Here is a 26542-nt window from a genome sequence, read left to right on the forward strand (position 1 = left end):
TCACCTTCTTTCTGCTTGAGCTGATCTGCCTCTCCCAGCGAGCAGCTGGTTTGTGCGGGGGACAGCAGTATCTAGTAGAAGACTGTGGTATTGCTGCAGAAACCAGTTCCAGCCTCACCACCTTACTCTCCAGTTACAGTGTGTGACCATACTGCAAATTCTAACAGCAAATCGTACTCAAGCCTGTAAAATGAAGTAGATGTGATTCCTCTTTGTTTTGAGAACATGGCAAAACAACTGAGTACCTGCCACAGATCATGTTGGTGGAGCATCACAGTATTACAGTATCACAGAATGTTAGGGATTGGAAGGGACCTCAAAAGATCTTCTAGTCCAATCCCCCTGCTGGAGCAGGAATGCCTAGGTGAGGTTGCACAGGAAGATGTCCAGGCGGGTTTGAATGTCTCCAGAGTAGGAGACTCCACAACCTCCCTGGGCAGCCTGGGCCAGTGTCTGTCACCCTCACTGAGAAGAAGTTTCTTCTCAAATTTAAGCGGAACCTCTTGTGTTCCAGTTTGATCCCATTACCGCTTGTCCTATCATTGTTTGCCACCGAGAAGAGCCTGGCTCCATCCTCGTGGCACTCACCCTTTATATATTTATAAACATTAATGAGGTCACCCCTCAGTCTCCTCTTCTCCAAGCTAAAGAGCCCCAGCTCCCTCAGCCTTTCCTCACACGGGAGATGCTCCACTCCTTTCATCATCTTTGTTGCCCTGCGCTGGACCCTCTCCAGCAGTTCCCTGTCCTTCTGGAACTGAGGGGCCCAGAACTGGACACAATATTCTAGATGTGGTCTCACCAGGGCAGAGTAGAGGGGAAGGAGAACCTCTCTGACCTACTAACCACCCCCCTTCTAATACACCCCAGAATGCCATTGGCCTTCCTGGCCACAAGGGCACAGTGCTGGCTCGTGGTCATCCTGTTGTCCACCAGGACCCCCAGGTCCCTTTCCCCTACACTGCATCACTGGCAGGTCCTCAGTGGAAACAGAATGAGAGATAGAGGACAAAATCTCCGGTTTCAGAACTTCATTCTATTTAGCAGAGTGCAGCAAGAGACAAGTAAGAATGAACTGGAGTTTCAAGAATCCTGGGATTTTTTTGCTTTTGATTGAAACTGGCCTCATGTTCTGGGAGGCAATGTGGGGAATGTTGAAAAGGCAGAAATTAGCAGAAAGCACTAGGACATCTACTCCCACCTATTCTTCCATTATTAATAGCAGCATTTTCTTCAGCACCCTCCTTAGCCAGCCAGCCACCTGCAATATCAAAGAGAACACCTTAGGTTGTTCCACTTCTGATGTGGCAGTGTTCAGACAGCACATATTTTAGCAGGATTCAAAAACTCTGGGTTCTGCAGCCATGTGGGATTTGGAGCTTCCTGTCAGGAGAAACAGATCTCTCTGCACTCAGAGTGCAAAAAGCGATCACTTGAGCTAAACCAGCACCAGCTCCCTGGTGTGTACAGCATGCGGTGGGACAGCTCTGTTCCCACACCGGAGCAGTTGTGGCACAGATAGATGTAAATGGAGCAATTCAATGCGATATCACATTTCTGGCTGAGATTTTTTTCATATTTTGGGTTTCCCGCAGTGGATTATTTTGAATCCAACTTCACTGCCTGATCTGTTTACTGGTTAGGATGTTTACTTTTCCTGGAGAAAAGAAAAACAATAAATGTTTTATGAAAGCAGCATAAGAACAAAGTATAGAAAATCAAAGGAAAATCCTAAAATGAACTCTTCTTGCCCTAGGGCAGAGACCATGGCTGCTGTATCCTAGTGTTCCACTCATGTGGGGAAGTGTTCTTTCTGTGAAACGTTACGCATGTGCCAAGTTGCTGCAGATATCTGTATAACCCTTTCTTTGTCTTGCCGTGGCAGTCAGTTCCGCGGTGCACAGCACCCTCTCTAGCCTGCAGGCACACGGGTTGGGAGGCAGGTACCTGACCACAGCCGGCTGGGTGTGATGCCCTCAGGTTTTGTCCCTGGTCTGCCTCTCCAAAAAAAGGCACAGATGTAATGCAGAGTCTGTGTTATGTGCCAGCTTTGTACAGATCTCTTGGATACATAGGACATCTAATATAGCTGTACACACCTATGTTTAGGCAACTGAATACCCACTTGTCCTGTATCCATTCGACCAGCAGGACTGCTTAGACAAACGCAAGACAAAGCCTTTTGATTTCAGGGCGGAATACTTCTCGCCGTTCTTAGCTATCTGTATGCTGCTGGCCTGGTGTGGAGAAATACTCTCAAACCTGAACAGTAGCATGTAATAAATTCCCATGGAAGCATTCCCTAATGCATTCACTTACATGGTCAGAAAACTCTTAGTAACAAAACCCGAAAGTCATTTGGCCTTCAGCACTGAGCACTGACGGACCTCGGAAGTCGAGCTTCTTGGGCACAGAGCCTGGCAAGGCAGCAGACGGGCAGTGGGAGCTGTGCATACAGTGGTCACTCAGCTGCCATCCAGACAGAGGGGAGCTTTGCTTGTCACCATTCTATGCTTGTAACTACGGAGTGCTTCCACGTCAAGTGACAAAGTGCTAACTAGAATGTCTCTTTGATTTGAATCTGGAAGGCAATAACCATAAAATCCCTGGGGCCATCTTCAGATATCCACATGCTATCAAGTAATCAACAAACCATTTATGTAACCCATAGGTGCTCCATTGTCCTGGCATCTTTGCCTATAAAAGTCCCTCCCTCCTTTGTGCAGAGAGCCTGGGGTTTTCAGGATCTTACTCTGCTAAGCAACTGTTTAACACTCAGATGTGGTGAGACTAAGTTTTTGTGGGTGTCAGCTACAGTAACTCTACTCTGATTTCATCACCTCATCTGAGGAGGAGTGAAATCATGTTTTTTTACACAAAAAGTAGATAAAAATACCTATTGGCTACCCTGGCATCGTTCAGCTTCCATGTTCCCAAAGGAGCTTAAACTCAGCAAACAAAAGAAAGGCAGGAGACAACTGCAAGGCATTTGGCCAGTGAAATCATTCCAAATCCTTCTGTGCCTAGATTTGAGGAGCTTTTAAGGTCCAGGAGGACTCACAAAATGCAATTTGGCCTTTGCATTGTTTCGACAACGAGCCATAAAACTAACACCCTGGACCAATTCTAGTGTCTGTTCATAAGAATTTACTCATGCACCAGGAACTCTAATGTAACTCCATGAAAGTCAATCACGTGATGAAGCTTCAGCACTGAAATTACTAAAGAAAGGAACTTCTGTCATGCCAGACTGCAAACGAAGCTTAGGGGAACAGTTTCAATCCTGGAAGAAGAGAGTTCCCAGTGATTCAGGATAGCTCATATCTCAAGAGCCTGTTTTTAATCATGACCTCTACAACCCAGTCACACGGCTCATGCTTTACTACTTGAATAGTAGTTGCCAACTGGATAGAAACCTGGCTTGGTATTTTCCAGCTGATGGGAAAGCCTTCTGAAGGATATTTGCTTGAGCAGCAAAACAGCTTAGCATGAGCCTTCCTAGAAAGGAAACAGAGAAATCACCGCTTCCACTAAACGCACTCGCTTGCTCCAGACAATGTGAGGTTCATACTGATACCTTGCTGGACCCTCACAAACCAGACATCTGAGCTGCTACAGACAGAGGCACAAAAGGTAATTGCTAGGAGTAGCACTTTTGTGGAAGGGAAGAACAGCCCTGCTATCTGCTGTCATTGGCTCTAGCACTTGCCTCATCAGCTCGTCCCAGCCCCCACATCCACCCCGCACTCCCGGGAGGCGGAGGCGCAGCCCTCCACAGCGCTGGTGGGCTCCTCGTGCTGGAGGATCCGGCGTGTGCCAGCACGTCCCGCAACACAGGGCTCTGTACTTCTCAGCCTTGATGTGGCAAGACACAGCTTTGTCTGCATCACTGGGAAGCTTTGAGCTAGCTCAGCCCGGCACTTTTTATGGAGTCCCTTTGGCACAGCTGATTGCACAAGCAGGTCCAGATACTCATGAAATGGAATTTGTTTGGAAAAAAACCCACCCAACTATTTTCATTTGTATCTTGAAAGAAGATAGAAAATAAAGATAGACCACTGCCATTCCCCTTCATGGTTTCATTCTTACTGGGGGGTAGCTTCAGCTGCATCCAAACCACAATCAACTACTTTCAGCCCATGCTTCAATGTGAGCTAACATGCACTGTATTTAATTGGTACCAACTGAACCAAGGTCTTGGAAACAGGGTTGGGCTTCAGGTTAGAGTGAGGAAGGAAAAGATCCCCCTTTTCAAATGCAATATTGTATCTTGAGTGCTTGAGAAGGCGTGACCTGTCAGAGCAGAGGAGACAGAAAATACCATGTTTGCCTCTTGTGCTGCTGCAGCTCACGCTGCAATGCAGAGAACAAGTGGCTGATTTCTCCATAGCAGTTTGACAATCCTGTCGAAGGGGATTCCTCTGCATAGCTCTGTGAGTGGTAAAGAGACAAAGTAATTTGTTTCTCATGGTTGTCCCAAGACCATAAAGATTTGGACCTATTTTCCCATTCTGAATATTGAGCACAGTCCAGTGAGCAGGACCTACAGTCTGCTAATACCAAACCTCTTAAAAATCTTCCGTGATTGGGTGACATGAAGCAGATAAATTATTCTTGCGAAGCCGAAAGTTGGTCAGATCAGCTTGGATATTGCACTGAAATAAGTAGTGCTCCTAGTCTCAATCTTCAGATATTTCAAAGGCTGAAGAATAGAAGAGCTTCTGGTTCATTAGAGGAACATCTGTTCAGCTTGAATCTAATACTTGATAGCACTATGGCCAGAACTCTGAGCCAGGACAAATACACTAAATGTGGTGTTTCTTTCATTCTTGAAATATGGCCCTGATTTGTGAAATACTTTTTTGTTCAAAGAATGAAATACTGGGTCACCAAAAGTGAGAGCTGTAACACTGAGGGGGACTGAAGCAATGGGAAGTTCTCTCTGCAGCAACTGAGAAGGCAGGAGAAAAGCAGATTGCCTCAGTTTCCTCTTTTTGTGGCCCAAACAAGTAAAGTCTGTCAGATTCTGCTGGCTCTGTGATCAGGCTTGAGGTGCTTGAGGGTGATAACAATAAGTTTTAGTCATGATCACAATGTTATCTGTGCTCTAGATACAGCTGGGTTTTGTACTTGGATAACAAGTATCTCAACAGGGCAAGTCTGGGCATTCTTCAGAGACGCAGCGGGAGAAAGGGTGAAGATCTCTCCTGGTCCCGTCTGGTTCTGCTGAATCGCAGTCCCAGCAACCACAGGACACAGGAATCGTTCCTCAGCAGCTCTCCCGAGGAGACAGGACAGCAAGAAGGGAAGGAGCAGAGCTCTGGGTCTGAGCGAGCAGGCTGCGGCTCCGCCAGCGCCCCGCGACGCGCTCGCTCGCTGCGCTGTGTGCTGCCCCAGCTGCCCCCTGGCAGCCGGGAAACTCCGCACTCAGTGCAGCGGAGGGCGGAAAGCTTTCAGCCCTCACCAAAGCACTGCTGGGCTTTCTATTAAAAACACCCCAAACCGGCTCTGAGTTCTGCCCAATTAAGTTTAATAATTGATGAAACCGTGGCAAGTGACAGCTACAAAATACAAAGCAGACACGGAAAATGATGGCATAAAAGTGGGAAGGAATAGTGTCTGCGATGACAAATGAAAGCAAAATACACTTAACAGAGGATATGGGTTCAGATATAACACACACGGTCACATACAACACCGCATTAGTAACAGCACACACAGATACTCGTTATACTGGGGATTTTCACAGTTCTCCACTTCATCCCAGATGACAAGAAAATGGATGTTTTTACTCTCTTACATAAATTCTTGTGCACACAACATCGTCAGCACCAAAGGTCTGGAAAAGAAATAGAAATCAATCAGAAGAGATGGAACCAGCAAACGTATAACACCATTTTTAAATGTTATTTTTACCATAGTAGCTAGTGCTACAGCAGAAATACATTTTCCTACGTCTTTTGACAGATGAGAGTACAGAAAGGAGTAATTTTGGAAGAGGAATGCAATGTAAGTGACCTTTTTTCCAAGGCACAATGAATTTTGTCAGAATGATAAATGATGGAGACATTCCCTTTTTCTATAGTTTCTTGGCATGCATTTATAAGGAAACATGAGAAAAGAAAGGGAAATTGGAAGGTACTGTTGTATTTAGAAACAGTTGCAGCACTCTGAACTGGAAACACTGAGGGCGGAATTCAGATGGGATGTTCAAAAGGTGTTCTCTGATATTTGCAGGTATAAAGCAGAGTAGTTCAAATAAAGTCAGCAAAGCAATGCTGAAGGCCCGGAGAATGTATACCTGTAACCTATAAGCACCATGCTAGGATACCAAAACCCTCTCCCCCAAGCTGTAATGTGGGCAGTGTCATCACAACCTTCTTTCGGGATGCTGTCACCTTAACTAGGGAATTCGTTAGTTATGATAAGGGTCTGAAATGAGTGCACAACGTGGAGAAAAATGTAGTGGAGATAAACTCATTTAACATGACTAACCACCTACGATATCTCACAAATGTTTGATCACCACAAATCCAAAAGCCACAGACTTACTACTACAGATAATGATAATGTTCCATTATCATCCCATTTCTTAGACCAGATTCAGTACCTCAGAGTACCCTCATTTTCCAGATACTTAGGGCTGGTGTTAAATTATATTATACCATTAACTGAAATGAAATTTCAGATATACATCTGAGAGCCTGCACTTTTTAAATTGCTCTGTAGTTTTGCACTTAAAAGGCAATTCTACCACAGCAACATTGCAGTACAGATTATCAGGGCATTCCGGCAGGACAGTGGTTGTGGCAGCTGTCTGAGAAAGCCACCTAAAACCCCAAGTGTTTTATGTAATTTCAAGTCTGGCAGGCTAAAATCTAAGCAAGCAATTAAATGTGAAGAAAATAAGGTGTGCAAGAGTGAGGAAATACTGACTGTAAAAAACTGCATGTTCAGCTACACTGACAGTTTCAAGCTCACCATGAACAAGTTGTGAGGTGGGATGTTTGGCTGTAATAACTGCCAAGGTCTCACTGAAAAATATAATTAAGACCTACCCCAGTGTGTTATGAAAATTCAGCTGGACTTTATTTGTTTTAATGCTTTCTACGCCTGTTCTGGCTAGCACTTCTTTGAAAGGACTTGGCTTTAGGACTGACTCTGGCTTATATTTTGTTCACTTTATTGATGAGAAAAGTCTGTTAGTATTTTGGAGATATAGGCTTTGGTTTTATGCACATGAAGAGCTTATAATATCAATCTTTACATACTGTTTTAAATTATACATGAAAATGCCTGAAAATGTATGTTAAAGGATGCAGGTAGTTCTCTATTGCCCACAGCACCAGCTGCAGATAGCCTTACTATGGCTTCCTTCAATATTCCCAAAATTATACACAAAGGTGAAATTATTTCAGCAGGAGCTTTGCCAGAGAAAGCAAGTCAGAGTCAAGAGCATCCAGGGCTTGAGGTTGTCTGTGGGGACTGGAAGGTCACTGGGACAGTGATTGTCTTTCCATGGTACATTCAGGCACTGCGAAGCACAGAGACACTTGGGTCCCCCACTGCGATTTCAACACAAATCAGAAGGAACAGCCTTTGTGTAGTGTTCCTCAAGAGCTGGCATGGACCCAGTCTGAGAGTTGGAGCTGCACAGCTACGTAGCCACATCTGGTGACATGAGTGGGTGCCACATTAGCCAGTTCTAATGAGAAAGGCTGCAGCAGCAGTTTGCCAAAACTCCTGTGACCTCCCCAGTAAACTTCTCCCTGTTCTTTCAGGGAAATCAAGACACAAACTCCTCCTAAACCTGTGCAGCAGCAGTTATTCTCACAACAGCTCAGCAGCTGTATTGTGAGAGAGCACTGCAGGGAAGAGCAGACTGAAATGGATGCGATCCATCCTGCAAGTCTGTCCCAGGGTGCCAGAGGAGGTCTGAGAATCTGAAATTCCAGTGTCCAGTTCTGAGACTGTGCCCCTGGGCAGAGTTTGCTCCTAAGACACTAGTGTAGTCTGATTGCAGCTTCCTTGCAAGACCCACAGGAGAGAGCGTGAAAATAAACATAAATATTTGTGGAGGAAGAGAATAGAAATAGTAACTTTCCGGGAAAGCTCAGTAGCAAGGGTGCATCTCAAACGCATTGCAGAGGCAGCAAGTCCACTGTCCAGACACACAGACTGACTGCTGTGCACACACAGAGCCACAGCTGGACACGCTTTGTTTTGTACTTTCCACATCCAGCTCCAGCTGGACTTTTGGCCTCTTGAAAATCTCAGGCAAAGGGCTGCTTTCAAATTGCTCTGCCAGGATAAAAATTAAGTGCAGAAAACCTGGACATACCTGGCGAACCCAAATACATAATAGTCTTAGTTGCTATACATAAGGATTGTCATTCCCTGTAACACACCAGTCTCAGAGTCCGGAAAAATACTATAATTTAACACAATAATATCTTTAAATCTACACTGTAAAGAGGGAAAATTAATGCAAAGCCCAGTACAATAACTCTGAAGTACCATGTAGCAACTGGGCACTTCTCAAACAGCCAGGCATCCTTTGGCTGGAGCCCCAGCTTAGGTTAACATAATGGCCTCTGACTTGTTTCAGGAATAAGATGCATTTTATACACTTAGATTTTATACCTTATACCCATTCACATTATTAGTGACCTAATTCCATAGGGTTTGATTGTCATGGTTATGTACATGGTTTAAATGTGGACTTAAGTAAAAGGTGTTTCCCTTATTTATTGTAACTTACTAGCATTGTTGATAAAAGTCCACTAAATGTGGCTAAACAAAGCAGCAGATATCAGAACAAACAGCCTAAAGATTTCCATGACCCAAAGGAGCAAAACTTCCTAATAGAAAGAAATCCTGGCTATTTGGTGGTGAAGTTTCACCAGAGCGACTGAAAAAACGTGCAGCACTACCGAACTGCAATTCACATCTAATGAGAAGACGCAGGATTTCTAAACAGGGCCTTCTCATCAGCTTGCAAATGTCCCACTTGCTTCATAAAAGCGCTACAAGGCAATGCTTCTATCTAAATCTAAAATAGGGTTTTAAATGTGCAATGACTGCAAATTACAGAATTGTTTTCTTCGCTAAGCTTGTCATAATCTGTAGGTAAGAGTCCAAAGGCAAACTGCAAACAAAGCCCTGCACAGGCAGATAATCCAATAAACTGACCTCTCTCAATTCACTCAAAATCTGATGAACACTGACATCCTTAGAGATTAAAAGAGAATTACAGGGCAGTAATATACAACCGTATGAGTAAAACTGCTTTTTGAAGGCCTTTTTTATAAACATTATAAACATTTGCTGAGGAGCCCTTGTGATCAGTGGAGCACACAGCATTATCAGGAAGACTGTCAGTGAAACAGTCACCTGGGAAAGATCACTTCTGCCCATCTGCGCAAAAATCCCGCTCTCTGCTCATGAGTGACCAGCCTGCAGAGGCAACTTGCCAAAGGAAGACAGAATACATGAGAAACCAAATGGAGATGACATTGCTTAAACGAATCCTCAGAAAAGGCTTTGTCCACATGCAAACTTCCATGTTATCCAGAACAAAGGTATAAATCGTCGCAGTAAAGGCATATTGCGTATTTCCTTTCTCCTCCTGACTCCCATAAAGTGTTATGAAAGAGGCTGATCACTAAGGGGCTGTAGTCACACAAGGTACAGCCCACACTTTCCAAGCTGGATATTAATAATAGCAAATCACCCAATATACAACCTCACTTTCTGCAGGATGTCAACTGACAGGAACATGCATAATCAGGTCACTTACCAAGGTACCTAAATGCTGGTACTTGCATTTGAGAACTGCTGGTTTATACAGTTTTCTCAGAGTCATGCAGCAAATGAATGACAGAGGTAAGAACCAGAGACAAAGGTATCTCCCAGTAGTAGTAGTCTTGAAAAGGAGTACACAGAAAACACTTAAGCTCCAACTGGTATTATAAGAGGTTATATATGAGATCAGATGCATGCAAGATGCAAATGGCTTTGGCTTCTTTCTCTGCTTATATGTTTGGGACGTGACCCACACCATGCTGTACAAGTGAGCAGAGGCTGCAGATCCCTAAGCCCCCTTGTAAATGTGCTTGTGGCAAAAAGTAAATTAAAGCATTAGGTCTATGCAACACATACATCCGCATTATTACAGGCTTCTGAACTTTTATCAAGGCTGCATTAACAAGGTCAGCAGCAAAACCTCTCACTGACCTCAGTATGAGTAGACCCCCCTTTTGGTAACTGATTTTATTTAAGATCATTCTCCAAAAACTAGAGGAAAGTTAAACACCTAGGTAAGTTTAACGTCATTCAATACCAGGCTTAGGCACATTGCAAATCTCAGCATTCGTCTGCAAAGTACCTTTCCAAATCAGCACTGACCCTTCTCACCCAATCTGTTTAATTTTAGAAGCCAGCAATATCATTTAAAAAATGTTCACTCACTTGTTCAGGCTCCACAGTTCACCAGTTTTAATCAAGTACAGCATGATTTTTCTGGGGAGGGAATGTAGAATAGAAACCGTGCTTGAACCTCCCCTTAATGTTCTGATCTTTGACCCTTGCTAGAATAGATTCTGAGAACCCCTGTGTGATACGTGAACTGTGTAAAATGTGGTCTGAAACTGCTTTTAAAGCCACTCTTCAGTAATCACCCACTTTAAAATGTTTGTGTTAGAGATTAAACTAAAATCTATACAGGCACGAGCAGCCATGAAAGCAGAAATGCGGATAAAGTTTGACTAGAAATGTTTCTCATTTGAATAGCTAACATTTGGAAGCAGCATCCTTTAACTTTGTAAAAAGCGGCCCTTTTGTTCTTCTGGCTCACCCAAGTGATTGATAGCTCATTAATGTCCCTGACAAAAACACACAGCAACAGTAAAAACATTATAGAGTATAAAAGGGAAGAAAAGGCGTATTGCAATAGACTTAATCCCAGGTGCTAATTTTCAGACAAGTAAAGGAAATATACACTCTTGTGTTATATACTGCTCTTGATTGTTCAAGTGCTAATCTAAGTATAGTTTATGAATGGGCAGTTGTAAATACAGATATTCGACTCTATGCATTACAGTCTTAAAGTACAACATAATATAAAGATTCCGTCAAGACGAGCAAATGTGGACTTTGATGGGGAGCTTTCCTTCTCACTCTCCTTTGCTTGCATATTCTATGTCATTTTTCAATCTGCATTGTTCAGTACTTCTAAAAAAGCAGCACTGAAATCCCAGCAAGTGCATCAGATGAGATTAGAATAAACAGCACCGATAAAAATAGTTGCAATGTTCTAACACATTCCCAGCACCTTTTCTATAAAGCAGAGCTTTCTTCCCTTACTTCTTCCCTTACTTAGCTGAAAGGACTATTTTTCTGACAGGACTTTCCATCTATATCTGCCATTGTATGAGCCCAATTTATTTATGCTACTAGTAAGAGTAATCTCATCCACCATGATGCAAGAAGCTAAGGAGAACTAAAGGCAAACTGAACTGGTACCTGAAGGTAAAGAAAACCTTTTCTAACTAAATAGTTTATTCCCTGTATCTGTGGACCAGAGGACATGATGTGACATGGAAGACCATGGTGCTGCTCCAAGGGAATATATTTGAAGAACACAAGGAATTCTTCTGCCAGGATGCAAGAAAGATTGATAATTATCCAGTAATATGGTTTCTATTTTAGCTCTGTGGTAGTCATGGCAATTCAACACTGTGGGTTTTGTGAGGTTTGTTTGTTTTGTGGTGTTTGTTGTTGTTGTTTTAATTATGTGTACTAATAAATGCATTTTATTTAATGTGCCGTGTTGGGGGAAAAAAAGATACCCTTCCACTAGCAAAATGTCATAAACAAACGGACCCCCTAAGTAACACAGCATATTAGATCAAAATGATGTGGCAAAGCTCCAGCGTCTATGCAGCCAGCGTTAGCAGAATAAAACTCATTCCTTACCCCCTGCCCGTTGCCCTAAGCCTTTTTTTCCATTCACGCCTCAGTCTAACACAGTTTAGATTCCTTCTTGCAACTTTTTCCAAATGGGGTAGGAGTTTTCTTGATTTCTTCTGCAAATGCATGTAGTAGCTAAGGAGACTTGAGACTTCTTGAAAGATTTCTTTGGGTAGAGAAACAGGAACAGCGACTATGAGAATAAGTATCAGCCTTACAGAGTTCCTAAACTGCTCTGTCACAAGCTCTGCCCCATAAAAGACAGCTTCCCAGCTGCAGACATCTAGATGTTCACAAGAATGTGGTTTTCTTCTGCTTATTTAACGCCCTCCGCCAGAATGGAAATAGGGCAAGTTTACCAAAGCACAGCAGAAAGAGTAAAGGAACAGAAAATACTTCTTATCTAAGTAGGTAGGTTTGAGAAGCGTGAAGATGGAAACTGTTGGATGTTTGAATTGATATGGGCAGCAAAACTGAATGAGAATGAATTCCAGGTCCTAAAGAACCCTAAAAAAGCTGGGAGGATGGCAGAAGAAAGACAGGTGAAGACAAAGGAAGACCTCTTCTTCTCCCTGTGTTCTTAGTTTTGAAGAAGTAAGATGTAGGTGTGGGTTTGTAGACTCAGATCCAAGGAAAAAAATCCAAGCTGAATCTTTCTTCACTGAAGTGATGAACAACCCAAGCACAGTTGTGATTGCTAGCAAAACAGTACGTGCAGTGCTCGTGTTCATAGTTCAGAAAGGAAATGGATACATTGGAGGGGGCTACAGAAGCACTGAAAGAATGATTCAAGGAAAGCTTGCTTTATATTGAAGGGCTCAAGATCTTCCAGTTATTTAGCTTAACAACAAGAAGGTTCTTCCAAGAGGTGGCTTGATCAGCGTTGTTAAGAGAAATATTTGCAATAACAAACTTTAGGCATATTATTTAGGTTCTTTTATACAAAATATATAATGACTTGAAGTTGAATCTAGACATATACAGATTAGAAATACTGTGTGTATTTTAATGGCAAGGAAATTAACCAGCAAAACAACTTATCAAAAGTTGTGATTGAGTTCCTATAAATGGAAATATTTTACTAAGAAGGAACTTTTTCTAATTTATATCCTAATTTGAGAAATAATTAATTCAAAAAAGCTCAACAGACTGTATTATACAAGCAAAAAGGTTAGATGGCTTTATAATCTTTGAGTCGCTCTGGTTTCTTAGCCAACCTCATTCTGCTTCCCCAGCTGCGTAAGTTCCCATTGCTGACTGCAGGAGGCAATGGTATTATGACCAGCTTTCTTGCTTTGCTTGGAACAGTTCACTTGGTTTAACAGCTGCCTCACTAGTTTGTTCCTTAAATAATAAACTACAGACATGGATTGTTAGAAAGCTGGAAAAATGATAGTTGAGAATACATTTTGTCCACTGCGTAATATATAAAGATGTGAAGCAGAGATCAAAGTACTTTGCCTCCTAAAGTTTTTTTATAATATAAAGAATTTCAGTGGTTGAATCAAAAGAAAGTATTCAGAATTAGAGTATCCATTCAATAGAAGCCAGTGTGATTTCACTAAACAGCACACACCTCCTCATAAGGGGCGGGTGAACAGTTCCTAGATGTCTGGAATAATATTAACACTTTAAAAGCTTTTTGTTTATACTTGGTTAGGTTTGGGTCCTGGTTTTGTTTCAGATGCAATCTTAAAAACAGAGTTCCAACTGCTTTAGAGAAACATTGGGGATGCTCTTTGTTTTTTTAAGTGCAGAGGTTAAGTTAGTGTGATAGTCTGAAATAAAACCTGCCTGCTTTGATGTTTTCTTACCCATCGCTCCAGCAGCATGTCCTCCATGCCCAAACTGATGAGGCGTTACATTCTATTTATCGAGAATTCACCAGTAAGAACATGTGCAATAAAATGATTCTGAACTCAAGCTGAACCGTGCTACTTGGAACTCAGAAAAATTGTGTCTTTATCCAGCTCTGGATATTGTTTCATTAATGTGAAGAGATCTCTAACAGGAATAAGTACTATACAAATAAACCACACATGATTTGTGGCGTAAGTGGCGAGGCAGTTGCAGAGGTGTTGCTCAGACACCCCCCTACCGCAACCTGCTGCCATGGGGAAGCTCACACAGGACTGGGGGGATGGCGGCTGACAGCAAGTTGGTGTATTTCTGAGAAACTCATGAAGGTCATTCTGAACTGGATTCAGAGGTGACCGAGGAATTGGGGAAGGTGGCAGAGATGGGCAAGGAATTATGTGTTCTTCATAAACAGAATGAGATTAGAGCATGCTAACAACATGCCACATCTTTCCCGCTATGCACCACGTGGTTGTGGATAAAAAGCAACATATTATGCACACGCCTGAAAAAGGAGGTTCCCCAGAAATGCGGTCAAATGCCTTGATCTCACTTTCGCCAGAGAAAATCTGCAATAAATCAAGCAAATTCTTTGGTGGTGGTGTGAATTTACAGAGCAGAAGTGACCCACTTGTGATCACTCTACCAGTAAAAGTATTGCAAACGTTATAGCAATAAAATACAAGTGCGAACCTGCAGATATCTTCATTTGCTCTTATGGGAAAAAAAATGGAAAGAAAGAAAGAAAGAAAGAAAGAAAACAAAGTGATGTATGAATCGTACTCTAGAGGATGATGAAAATGGTAGTTTTCCAGATGGAAATAAGAAAGGAAAGATAGTAAGTCATACTACATGGTAACAAAAACCTGTTAATATGGTGCATGTATTGGGTGGATTCAAGGTTCTTACCAAAATCAGCTCATCATTAGCTAATTCTCGAGTCCAGTAAGTTTTGGGGCCATCTCCCTCAATAAGAGTTTGTTTGCAATAGATCTTGTTTTCATTCTCCCAAGTGGCCAAACTCTGCAGGCAAGAAAACCATTAGGAATAACATTAATTATATTCCTCAGCAGCAATGAGGCAGAGACACAACAATGAGCAGTAGTGAGAATAATTGTTGCAGGAAAGGAGCAACACATAGATTAAGGCAAGAGAAAAAAGACATCAGTGGAAAGCGGTGAAATCAAAATTAAGGTATGAGGGGGCATTTGGGAAATAGGTATATTTTAATAACGAAGTAATTGTAAATGTGTCTTTTCAGTGTAAATCCACTTTTGTTTCCAAATTAAAAAGCCACCTAGTTTTCATAAAATGCTTCATGTCCAAAAGGATAATTTAGAAACGTTTGATAATGTAGTGTCTACATTCCCAAGCAGCCTTGTACACATGTGGGTTGATCTGAAAGAATCGTACGTATCATGTTGTGGTCGTAAATAATGCAGCATATGTCACTTACAGCCTTTAATGCTATATGGCACTGTGCCAAGTTAACTGTGTATCAAACAATCATTGTGCCAACAAACCAGAATAAATCACAACTAAAAGAAACTGTTAGAATTCTAATGTTTGTGATTTGACATTTTTTTAAGGTTGTGGGTCTGGAGACTGAAATACCCTCGGGCATTTTTCAAAGCATTTCAAAGATTACTACGAAACCACTGAAAAACAACAATAGCAAAAAAACACATAGGATTTTGTTTAGCTTCACAAACACACAAGCCCTGACTCTGTTGCTTTTCATTCTAGCACTGAACTATTATTCCACAATGCAATGGAACAGCTGTGCAGGAGGATGCCCTGTAATGAATGTACAAGTAATCACTTTATAACTAGCACACGGGAGACATTCATTAGGCTGTGATTATATACATATACATGTGTGTGTGTGCATATGTAGGCATAAACTCAAGTGAACACTTCCCAGGCCTTCCAAAGGAAAAAAACCTTTACTTTGATTTAAAATCAGCTGCTTATATTATAAATATTTTTTCAAAACAATAGGTTTTTCAAGCCAACAAGCCATCTCAAACGGCAGTTACAGAAGCTATGCCTTGCAGTACAACTACATATGACTCGCTCTTTGTCTGTCTGAACAATGGGTGAAGTTAGTTGGCAGAACAAACCCCTCCACCCCAGAAAGTGTATCAAAATCTATCGCCAGTCAGCAATTTTGCCAGATATTGCAAATTACATTCTGCAGTATTATTTTATTATCTGTCAGTTTCTGCTCTGTGGCCACATCTTGGTTATATACACACAGCAGTACAACTTATTCCTGAGAGTAGACTATAAATAACTTCACAACACATGGAAAAAATTTACTACTTCACAAAACACATTTCTTTCAGATTTTTCCAACCTTCATAGCTTACAGCCGTAATTATTGTTTCTCCATGTGCAGCAATAAATCCTTCTCAAGAAAGCGGGTCACATTTATTGCATATGCATTATGCATGAAGACACTAAAATACTACTCCTGCCGAACAAGACAATTAATAAAGCCAGCAACATTTCCCAAACTGTTAAATGTACAATAATTCATCCTAGAGATCAAGTGGATGTTCTAAATGTTCACTGACCCCCAGAATCTGCCTCCCTTTTTCATAAATTTAAATTAACAGCAACTGTACTGGAGATAGTAAGCTCTGGATTTTTAGTGGTGCAAATGGTCTCAGAACCTGGCCCAAGGTTATTTCATCATCATCATATGATACTTTAAAAACTGTGTTCTCATGTGCAACTACATTCTGATACTCTTTATTCATACTTCTAAGTGTTTTATACATACTTCCCTTGTAAGTGTGAGACTAAAGTGCCTGAGGAAAGGATAATGAACCCGTGCCTCTGATACCTTTTCTCAAAAGACAGCCGTGATCACAGCCCAATTCTCCAATACCCCAGATCCTCAGTATCTCCACCAGTGAGAAGCTGGGGTCAGATGCTGCTGAGGGAAATCCCCCTCCAAAGCCACACAAGTGGTTCCAAAGATAGAGGAGCAGGGGCTCACAGGCAGAATCAAGCCACAAACACTCCAGTGAATGCCCTCTAATGCACTTCTGCACAAGGAAATGGTGTAATTATGGCTAGTATAACACTACCTGAAAGTCTGTCTTACACTGTTAAAGACTTACCTGATCAAAGTGGAGACATGCACTTGCAAGGGAATGAAAGAGGATTTCAGCTCCAAACTACCAACAATCTGTGGTCCTGCTTGTGAACTCAGCTGATACAGTTTAAGACAAAAGTTATGTCAGGTTTGTGCACTAAACCTGACTCTTGAGGTTTCCTGTGCTCCACTGCTCCCCATCAGGGACAGGGACTGGGGAGAGTCTACCTGCAGCTGAGGTCTCCAGGGGAGAGGGAACCAAAAAAAGCTGGACAAACCCTGTCAGGCAAAGAGCTGGCAAGCAGGTACTCAAACTCTGCCTTTGGGATCTGCCATGCTCTGTTGCCTCCGGAGTTCAGTTTTACCCTGTCTCGCAAGCGGGATAATGTCAGACAAGAGAGATAGCTACCAAGAACCCTCAAAGAATGCTTCTGGAAAGAAGAGCGTGACAGGCAGCAATGCCACTGTCTGGGGACACTAGCAGCAGAAGTGTTGGTTCCATCTAAAAACAACTTGGTGACAGACACACACACACACACACGCTCCAGGTCTCCTCCTACCCTGCACTTTCGTCCATCCACCGTCTCCTCCTCAAAGCTTTCCCCGATTTTGAAGTTGATCTCAGTGGTGCGGACAGTGGTGGAAGTTTTGATGTAGAACTGGTCCCCATCCTGGCGGATCTCCACGTGGGGTTTGGAGGCGGCAGCCACCGCCACCTTCCTGAGCATGGCATTGACACCTGGGCGAAGCGGGGAGGAAGCAGAGCTTGAAGGCGCCAGCCGTGCCGGGGGTTGAGCTCGCCCGGGGCTGAGCTCGCCCGGCACCACCCGCCGGGGCTCCGCACAGCCCGCCCGACGGAGAGCTCTGCACCGGCGGCAAGCGCGGGCTCTTGCAGGGATCGCTGGGCACAGCGGGGCAGGAGCCGCCGGCAGCCCGGATCCCGGGGACAGCCCGGATCCCGGGGGCGAGACCACCGGCGCTGGCAGGTGAAGCTCCGACCGCGCCGTGCCCGCGATCGCCCTTCCCCGGGCAGGGCTCGCAGCTTTCCCCGCCCAGAGCTCTCCCGGGTACCCGGCCCTGGAGGCTCCGCGCATCGGAGCGCGGTTGCTGCTGCCGCCCTCCCCGTGTCCCCCTCCCGCGGGCCGCAACCCCGGGCTGCCCGCTGCCCTGCGCCGGGCTCCCCCGCGCCTCACCCAGCGCCTTGAGGAGCTCGTCAAAATTCTCGCTGCTCCTCATCTTCCAAGTGCCGGCGAAGTTGGGCATGGCGAGGCGGGCGCTGCGGACGGCGGCGGGGACGCGGCGCTGCTGCTCGCTCCGGCTCAAGCACCTTGTGAGCGGGGCGGATCGCGGCGAAGGCTGGGAGAGCGGGTCACACCCACCGGCCCCCCACCCCTTCCCCCGGGGCCGGCACCACGCCGCCAGACAGCCGCCCCCTACCAGCCACGGCCCCGCCGTCCATCCCTCCGTCCGTCCATCCTTCCAGCTCGCCATCCATCACCCGCTGCCCACCTGCCTTGCAGCCCACCAGCTGCCTCCGGGGGCTTCCCGGGAAGGAGAGCCCGATTGTCACTTGTCCCACAATTGAGGACGTGATGAAAGGAAGGCCTCAGAGGCAAGCAGGGAAGGAAGAGGGCAATCCAAATCAGAGCGGCCTCTCTGGGCTCACGCCGGACTGATCCCCACCACGGCAGTACCGAGGCACAGCAGTGATTATGCCCTGAGCTCCTGGAGCACACAGACCTCCCAGCCTGGTGGGCACACACATCCACGAACCTGCCCCAGCGCTGCTTATGTGGGCAACCACCAGGCCAAGGAGATGGCAGGGAGCCCAGCCCTCACCAGGGTAAGAGATTGTTGTTAGGAAGCTGTCACTGTCCCCTGATCCAAGTCTGCCCCTCTGAGAAGGGTGAAGCACAAAGACATATACAATGTCTATAGGGTTCCCCAGTCACAGCCACACGCTCCCTTACTGCTCTGTGGCACTTTTCACAATTGGAGGATATAGCAGCAGAACCAGAAGGTATTCCTACTGCATCAGAAAGAGCAGTGCCCATGGCTGTCACAAACTTTTATGGAGAAGAACATCAAGCTATTTCATACTTATTTAAATTAGCATCAGTGTCCTAAAGCTTTGAGTGCCGCTCTGTGCCTTTCAGGCTTTCCATCACTGTTTCCATCATCTTTACTTTGAATCCCACAGTTTTGGGTCAGAGACGCCAGATTAAAGTTCCTTATTGCAGCTGATTTATCCACAAGATTAAGGGGAACAGAATTTGATGGATTAAGGCATATGGAGTTTTTCTGCTGCTCTTGTGCATAAGGAAATACTCAAAACATTTCCCACTCAGAACAAAGCCAGATGTATTTTAATTATAGGAAAACCTTTGCTGAGCCAGCTTCATGGTAAATTCACAATCATTCTTCACTTGTTAGACTCACTCTATAAAATGAACAAGTTGGTTACTTGAGGTATGTATAAAATGCGTTCACTCCTGGAAAATGTATAGGTCTGGGGGTTACTTGAGCCGTATGTTAGGCAGCATTCTCCGTTTCCTATGTGCTGAAATTTGCTCTCCTTTCTTATCCCAGGAAAAATTTTACCTGAGTAATAACCACAGAGCAGACCAAATATTTGTCTGTTAATAGTCACTCTTTTTCTACTGGTGTTATTTAAAGACCATGGGGTACCAATCCACCTATACAGTACAGTTTCTAAACCAAAATCCCAGATACACTCTGGGGTGTCCAACTGGCTCTGTCTGACAATGTGTCCATGTTCACACCTTATTTATACAGGGGAGCAGTTTCCTTCAAGCGCTGCACACTGTGGACTCACCAACTGTTTAGAACCAGACCCCAAATTTGGACTGCAGAAGGAATTGTCCCTCTCGGAGCCTGAGGGGCCACTGCTCCAGCACAGGCTGGCGACAGGCACGTGCATCGCCAGAGCCAGCGTGTGCCCTCTCACCAGCACCTCTTCGTGTATACACAGCAGCTGAATTGATCACCAACCATTCCCCCCTTGCCCTTTGGGTTACATTTTTCTTTGTATCCTTTCTGTATGCTTCTTCCCTTGCCTTTTAAATCATTTATGTTTCCCCTGTCTATCTCAAAAATATGCCCTCATGTTTCTCTGGCTTTACTAGTTAATTTGAAAGTCAGCAGGAGTTGAACTCCAAAGTCATAAGGAATGCAACTTCACTCCAACAAAAGTTTTAAAGCAAAAAAACTCTTATACTCCAGTCCCTTGAGACAGCTAAAGCTCAGTGAGAAAAACTGTCTTTTTCTTTTTCCATTCCTTGTTTTATGAAAATATTGTGGATTGTAGTGCCATTGCATTGTGGAATACAAATCCCAATTTAGACTGGTAAGGCAACAGAGTAAAATGTAACGTAAACGGCAGCAAATTTCACATGGTTTATGTACTGGTTACACCAATTAATTATGCATATAATAAGAAGGATATAAAAGTAAGAACTGAGTTTCTATTTTACAAGCTGTGATCATATCAGTTAGCTCAATGCTGTTAGATTCATTTGCATGCTGAACTTTATGGAGGAAAAGGAAGAAAAAGATATGGAAGAAAATATGGAAAGAAGCTTAAAGGAAAGGAAAACAGAGGTGGGATGTAATAACCATAAAGAATATAGCACTGTTTTAATTTTAAAAAATTAAAAGGAGACAGAATGTGAACGCGGATTAGTTTCCTGCATGTCTTGGATCACTCAGATGAAGGACAGAAATACTAACTCCATGGCAGATATGACTCAAATCTCTACTGTTCTAAAGTGAAGGTAGCTCCACTGAGACCAGAAAGCTATACGGATTTACATTAGCTGAGAATATTGCCCATGGACTTTACTGCTTTTCAGAGATCCTTATCCTAGCACAGCAGCAATACGAGATGTTTATCAGGTCATGCTGAAATAACCCAGACTAAAAGGCAGTTTTACTTTTCTTTCAATCTCCTTCTGTTTGTCATTTCCCCATTAATGTTATGGAAAACAGTTTGATTTTCAAAACAACCCCCTCAGCATTTTTTCCCCTTGGCATTTATTTTATTTACCTGAATCCCCTAAGGCTGATCCTTCCCTGCAGATGGATCTAATTAATCTTTCCAGCAGTGCCCCTAAGACAAAAGAAAGTAACATATGTACAGATGGGACCAGGGCACTCCATCATCCATCCAAATAAGTGACCAGTAATGTGGCCAAAACTATCCTCTTGAGGTTATTGACTGACCACGGTGAAGTCACACAAGGCTCAGTGTAAACAATACATTTTATTTGCTAAGGTAGTACCCTAGAAAAAAAGATCAGTTTAAGGGAGTATACAATAAATTATTTCTGACATGAATAAATTATACAACTGGAAGGCAAATTGCCATCGTAAATTTATCTGCCAAATTAATTTACAATAGGCCTCTAGCATGACAATAGGTGAAATGTAATACGAATGGACGCAGAGTAAACAGCATTTCTGCATTGTTGCCTTGTATCTTCTACTGCTCACCATGTTCAAAGAATACCCACTGTTCCCAAGCTAAAATGCTAAAGGGATTTCCAGTCCCAAGTTATCCTCTTGGATTTTGAGACCTAACTAATAGGAAAGTAAATGGATTCTTGCATTGTTAGAGGTGGACAGCAAAGTGTTTGCCAGCTTTATGTTCATTAAGAAAAATAAATATTATCACCTCAATTCCTTTCCTATAATACTCCCTTTCAAGGGGAGCTAATTGATCTGTGTTCTGTTCCCAGCCAGGCTTTAAGCTGGCCACCTGCTCTTTCTATCTTCTTTTCCAAACTGTTACAAGAATACAATAAAATTGAGAATTGTTTTCTTAACCAAAGTAAAATTTGCTGTTCTTACTCTGAAAATGAAAGGAGTTTGATTGTCTTTCCACTTGGGCATTAATTCTGCAGACTGCTGAGCAATTTGATCCTGATCCAGCAATGTATAGTACCAATGCTAGTAACGTAATAGCAATGAACTGTGTTTTAGAGGTGCTCGTGGGGGTGTTTTCCTGGGCTGGTACCAGAATAAACCCACAAATATCAGTGAGGAGGAAAATCAAGATCACTCAGTCTCAGACTAATATTCTGTCTGTACTATACATTAGTTTAGCTCACTGCTTTGGAAAACCACTTAAAAACTGCCAAACAGTTGTGCAAAAGGGTCATATTGAAAAACCAACATCCCATATAGATTTTAAGCAGCGGGAATTTGGGCATTGACTGAGAGTGTTGGGAACATGAGGGTCATTGCCTTCTGTCCAAACTGTCCAACTATCACCAGCTGCCTCAAACAGTTCCAGCCTCCCAAAAGTCAGATTCTGCACGTGGCTTGGCAGCTGAAAGGGAGTTCACAGTCCCCAAGCCCCTTTGGTTCAGGTAAAGCAACAGGGCAGAAAGTAACAATTTTGAAGCAGCTTTAACCATCTGCCAAGTTTAAAAACCAGTAATGTATGAATGGGAAACAAAACCAAAAACCAAAAGACTATTCACATGATTAAACAGAGCTTTATGTTTTATTGGGTGCATAATGTACTTCATAAAGAAAAAGAAAAAAAAAAAATCTATTGAATTTCACAATCCATGAGAGTTGCGAATGGCCTGGGGGTCAAAGTTATCCACTGTGGAGAGCCTTACGCATGTTTTAATGGAATTTTTGTGGATGTGTGAATCAAGGATGGCTCTCTGAATGAAGATGATCCTGAAGACTCCCAGTAGATTTTTGACAAACTAGCAAATAACATTCTAGCCTCCTTTTCTCTCTCCCAAGTTTATCCTTTACTGAAGGAAGCTAAATGAAATAGTCTGTTCAGACTAATTCAACTAGTTTTGGAGATGCTTCCCTTCAGCCCAATGCCTTCGCTTCAGACAAGGTAACGAACAGCTCTTTAAGCAGCAAAGTCACTTGCACGTGCACAGGCCTCCTAAGGCAAGGCCTGGGCTGGGAGAGCAGAGGATCTGAGGCAGGAGCTTCCCAGGCTCCCAAGGCTGGGACACATTCATCTGCTTAAATCTCCAGGAAATAAAATCAAGCCACCTCCATGCCAAATAAGCTTTCCTAGGTATGTCCAACAGCCAGGAACAAAGTTACTGTTCCCCTATGAGAGGCTTTTAAACAAATCCCTCATATGATGTATTTAATAGGTGTCTCCAAATACACACTTGAGTCAAAGGGTGGAGATGTTGATAAAACAGCTGTTAAAACCCAGCCTTTCCTTTGGGCTATGTCTGGTAGTTTCCCTGTGTGGTCACAACAAATAACTGGACAATGCTAGAAAAGCGAGGGCGGTGCTGTGTGTGTTTGATACTTCAGGTTGTGACATTGCTGAAGTTTGGTTGTTAAATCGGAAATACTCCCCAGAATCACTAATGAAGAAAAGTTGTTTCTTTTTCATGGAGGGGTTATCACGACATTAGAAATCAGTGATTTTCACAGAGGCTTTCAGGAACCCTGCAATTCTCATTTGCTCAAACAAAAGGCATTTATAAAGCTGTAGCTGTCAATATAAAACTAATCAAACTGTGTCAGCTCTTCTCTGAAGACAACGCAGGTCTATTAAGATTTACTTACTCAGGCAGATGGACCAAGCTGACGCATGGTCATTGGAGACTCTTAAAGGATCTTCATCTCCAGGGATAAAGGACCATGTTATTCTTTCCAAATGTCCAGAAGAAGAATGAGTGAGTTCAAAGGAATATATTCTCATTGAGGCCTGGACTGAACTCCCAACAGGGCCATGTCCTGAAGCTATAGAGGCCACATCATTTGCACAATCCAGGTTTTACTCTGGTGCCCTGACCTTTGTGTATATGCTAAATTCAAAAGCTTTCCACTACATCTGGCAGACAAAAAGAAGATGAAGAAAATTCATTTTTCCTTTCCTAACAAAGCAGAGTATTTAGCATTCCACATAAATTAAAACCAGGAAATACGGATCTCATCCGTTAATTCAATTTAAAATTCCAAATGTTTTTGAAAGGTTTTTCATCAGCCTGTTTCAAAGCAAGGTAAGTCTAAGAGTTTGGAGTTAGTCCTTATCAATATAAACAACTATAATTCTACTAGTTCCAGTGAAGATATGACAACTTATACTATCAGAGGATGAGGTCTAGAAATATGTAAGCTGTAGGTGTTCTAACTCTTAGCAATCCTTCTCCCATCTTAGTTTTGTCCTGTTAAACTCTGGTCATAAAATGGCGTTGAGTACAACTGCTCCTTCCATTGTTAACCCTCTGACCTTCTAAACTAACATCCTTTGCTCTTTCTAATTCAGAAGGTTTCTGAGGCTTATTAACAAAACAGGCCAAGTGACTGTTCCCAACTGAAACCAGACTCTTTGACAAGGAGGTTATTGTTTTCCAGGCCTCCTCTCTAGTACTAGATCCGCAGATTTCAGACTGAAATGGAGTAATGCAGACATTTTCTGTCTAAACATTATCTGGAAAGCATCAAGATAACTCAAGCCACTTCCTTGTCAATTAAGATTAGAAGGGTCATCTCTAAGGACCTAAGTGATTATGGCCCTGATTTTTAAACTTGGATACTGAAATTTGTAGCAAACTATATAATGAGGTATCTAAATAAAAGAATAAATAATAATTTGAACTCCCAGTGATGGCTGTTAAAGGAGAGGGTGCTCAGCACCTCTAGGAATCGCAATATTTTTACTTACGTGCCTCACTACATGCCTGGATGAATGGCTGAAAGCAATCAAATTTGGAAAGTATGTACAGAATTCTCAAAAGAAGATGCTATATTTAGGCTTCTAAATTCATAGTTTAGGATCCACATGATTTTCAAAAGCGCTTATGAGCAAGTGCTATTTTTGAAAATTCTTTCCCTTTAGGTAAGGCAAGAAAAGTCTGATGTTCTGAATGATTGTACAGGTTGAGGGATCTTTGTATAATACATCTTAGAAAAGCAGAAATTCTGGTCAAGATACAGGGGCGTACTACCAGCGGCTTCAGTCCCTTAGGAACAGCAGACACAATCTTACATTCATGCAACCCATTAGGACAAATAAGCCACTTTCTACAGAATTCGTCTGCTTTTTCTCAATAGCCCCTTCCTCAAAAGAGCCCATTCAAAATCTAAGAATCAAAGAAATCGGTCCTGTACACCGCAAAATATTTTTGAACTCCTCTTATTTAAAGATCATGGCAGTAAATTTCCTGAAGTATTATCCTAAGGAGGCTGTAGTTTCTCCCATCAGCACCACCTAGTGCAGAGTATGCTTCCAGTCACTGCACCCACATGTAGCTCCTCCATCTGTATCCCAGATGCGTTCAGCCTTGAGCAGTTTCTTATGAGCATCTTCCATCAATAATGTTAACGGGAAAAACATGGGAGAAGGACAGGATATTATGTCAAGTAATTTCAAGATATCAGCTCTCAAAGTAAGGTTAAGTGAAATACTACAACTGCATTTCAGGACAGTATTTTCATAAAAGCTGACATACAAACAATAGAAAATTTATTACATAGGTTCACTGTTAAAGGGGAACTATTAAACTTTAAACTTGCTTGTGCTGATGTAATCTCTCTACTTTTCAGAACAGAGGTGACAGAAAAAGGGGCCACAGTGAAGCTGCAGGGATATTTACATTTTTATTTTAATGTAATATTGGTTTATTTCACAAAGAGCATCAACGTGTTTCCATTTCAGAAATCTAAATGACAATCCCAAACTACAGATTTTAGAGCAAAAAGCTAAACAGTTCTTTTTACCATTGATTGCTGCGGGTCACCGAATAAAGAGCACTGTCCTCATCTGAACTCGGTTTGTGCCCCCAGAGTGTTGGACGGCTATGGCTTTCCAGCCCATACAAGAGATTCTCCCTTTAGAGTGTTTGTGTCTGGGCAGATAGTTTATTAAAGCAGAAATGTCATTACGTGCACATTTTAAAAGCAATACTAAGTCTACACCCAAAATAAAAATTCAATAGTTCCATGTAAACAGCCAGACCTAACTCGTAAAAGGGCCTATGAACACAGACAACAGTAATCTTTTTCAACTATGCACTGTTTTTTAATATTGCATGAAAAAAGGCCCTCCCAAGATCAAAGTCTCCTCTATGCCAGATGCCATAGATGTAACACAGTCTACATTTTTTCATTCATAAATAATTGTGAATGATATTTTCTTGGCACAAACAAATCAACATATTTATCTGGGATCCAGGCTGCAGAATCTCAGCTAAAATGAAGGCTACAAGCCTAAGCAGAATTTCTAAAGAGAAATGGAGTCCATATGTCAGAGACATAACTTCACATTATCACAGCTGGAAATGAAGAAATGGTAGTATATTGATTAATTTTGTTTTTGCTTAATGAGCTATGACAGAAAGCCACTAAGCTGAATGCATCTTCCTTTCTGGAACAGGAGGGGGTTCTGCCCACAATATCACTGATTTTGAATGGACTCTGTCTAATGTTTTTTTGTTTTGTTTCTGAAATTCCATTATCTAGTGACAGAGTATTAATAAAGAAAGGAAAAGACTTAGACTAACCAATTTCAAGAGAGAGAGAGTTCAGTAATGGAGGCTACTTTCCTGAACAAACTGATGTTCCACTATCAAAGCAAGATTACTGGGAGGG

General features: G+C 42.7%; 1 protein-coding gene across 1 annotated transcript; it reads right to left on the minus strand.

Moving 5' to 3' along the window:
* Positions 1-5509: 5509 nt before the first annotated feature.
* Positions 5510-18357, minus strand: CRABP1 (cellular retinoic acid binding protein 1). The gene is made up of 4 exons (XM_065076999.1): positions 18127-18357; positions 17494-17672; positions 14737-14850; positions 5510-5839 (listed from the first exon to the last, which is right to left on the minus strand). Exons 1-4 carry the CDS (start codon positions 18194-18196, stop codon positions 5789-5791), a joined length of 414 nt encoding a protein of 137 aa, XP_064933071.1. The 5' UTR covers positions 18197-18357; the 3' UTR covers positions 5510-5788.
* Positions 18358-26542: the final 8185 nt, after the last annotated feature.

Source organism: Columba livia, chromosome 11 (genome assembly GCF_036013475.1).
Source record: "Columba livia isolate bColLiv1 breed racing homer chromosome 11, bColLiv1.pat.W.v2, whole genome shotgun sequence".
NCBI lineage: Eukaryota > Metazoa > Chordata > Aves > Columbiformes > Columbidae > Columba > Columba livia.

What these genes read in the sequence shown, in the direction of transcription:
- CRABP1 (XM_065076999.1), bottom strand. Translation starts at nt 18,196, where the DNA reads ATGCCCAACTTCGCCGGCACTTGGAAGATGAGGAGCAGCGAGAATTTT. An exon ending in CGAGCTCCTCAAGGCGCTGG is followed by an intron (nt 17,673 to 18,126) that starts GTGAGGCGCGGG and finishes CGCTTCGCCCAG; the next exon opens with GTGTCAATGCCATGCTCAGG. An exon ending in CTAATGATGAGCTGATTTTG is followed by an intron (nt 5,840 to 14,736) that starts GTAAGAACCTTG and finishes TTTCTTTTCCAG; the next exon opens with ACCTTTGGTGCTGACGATGT.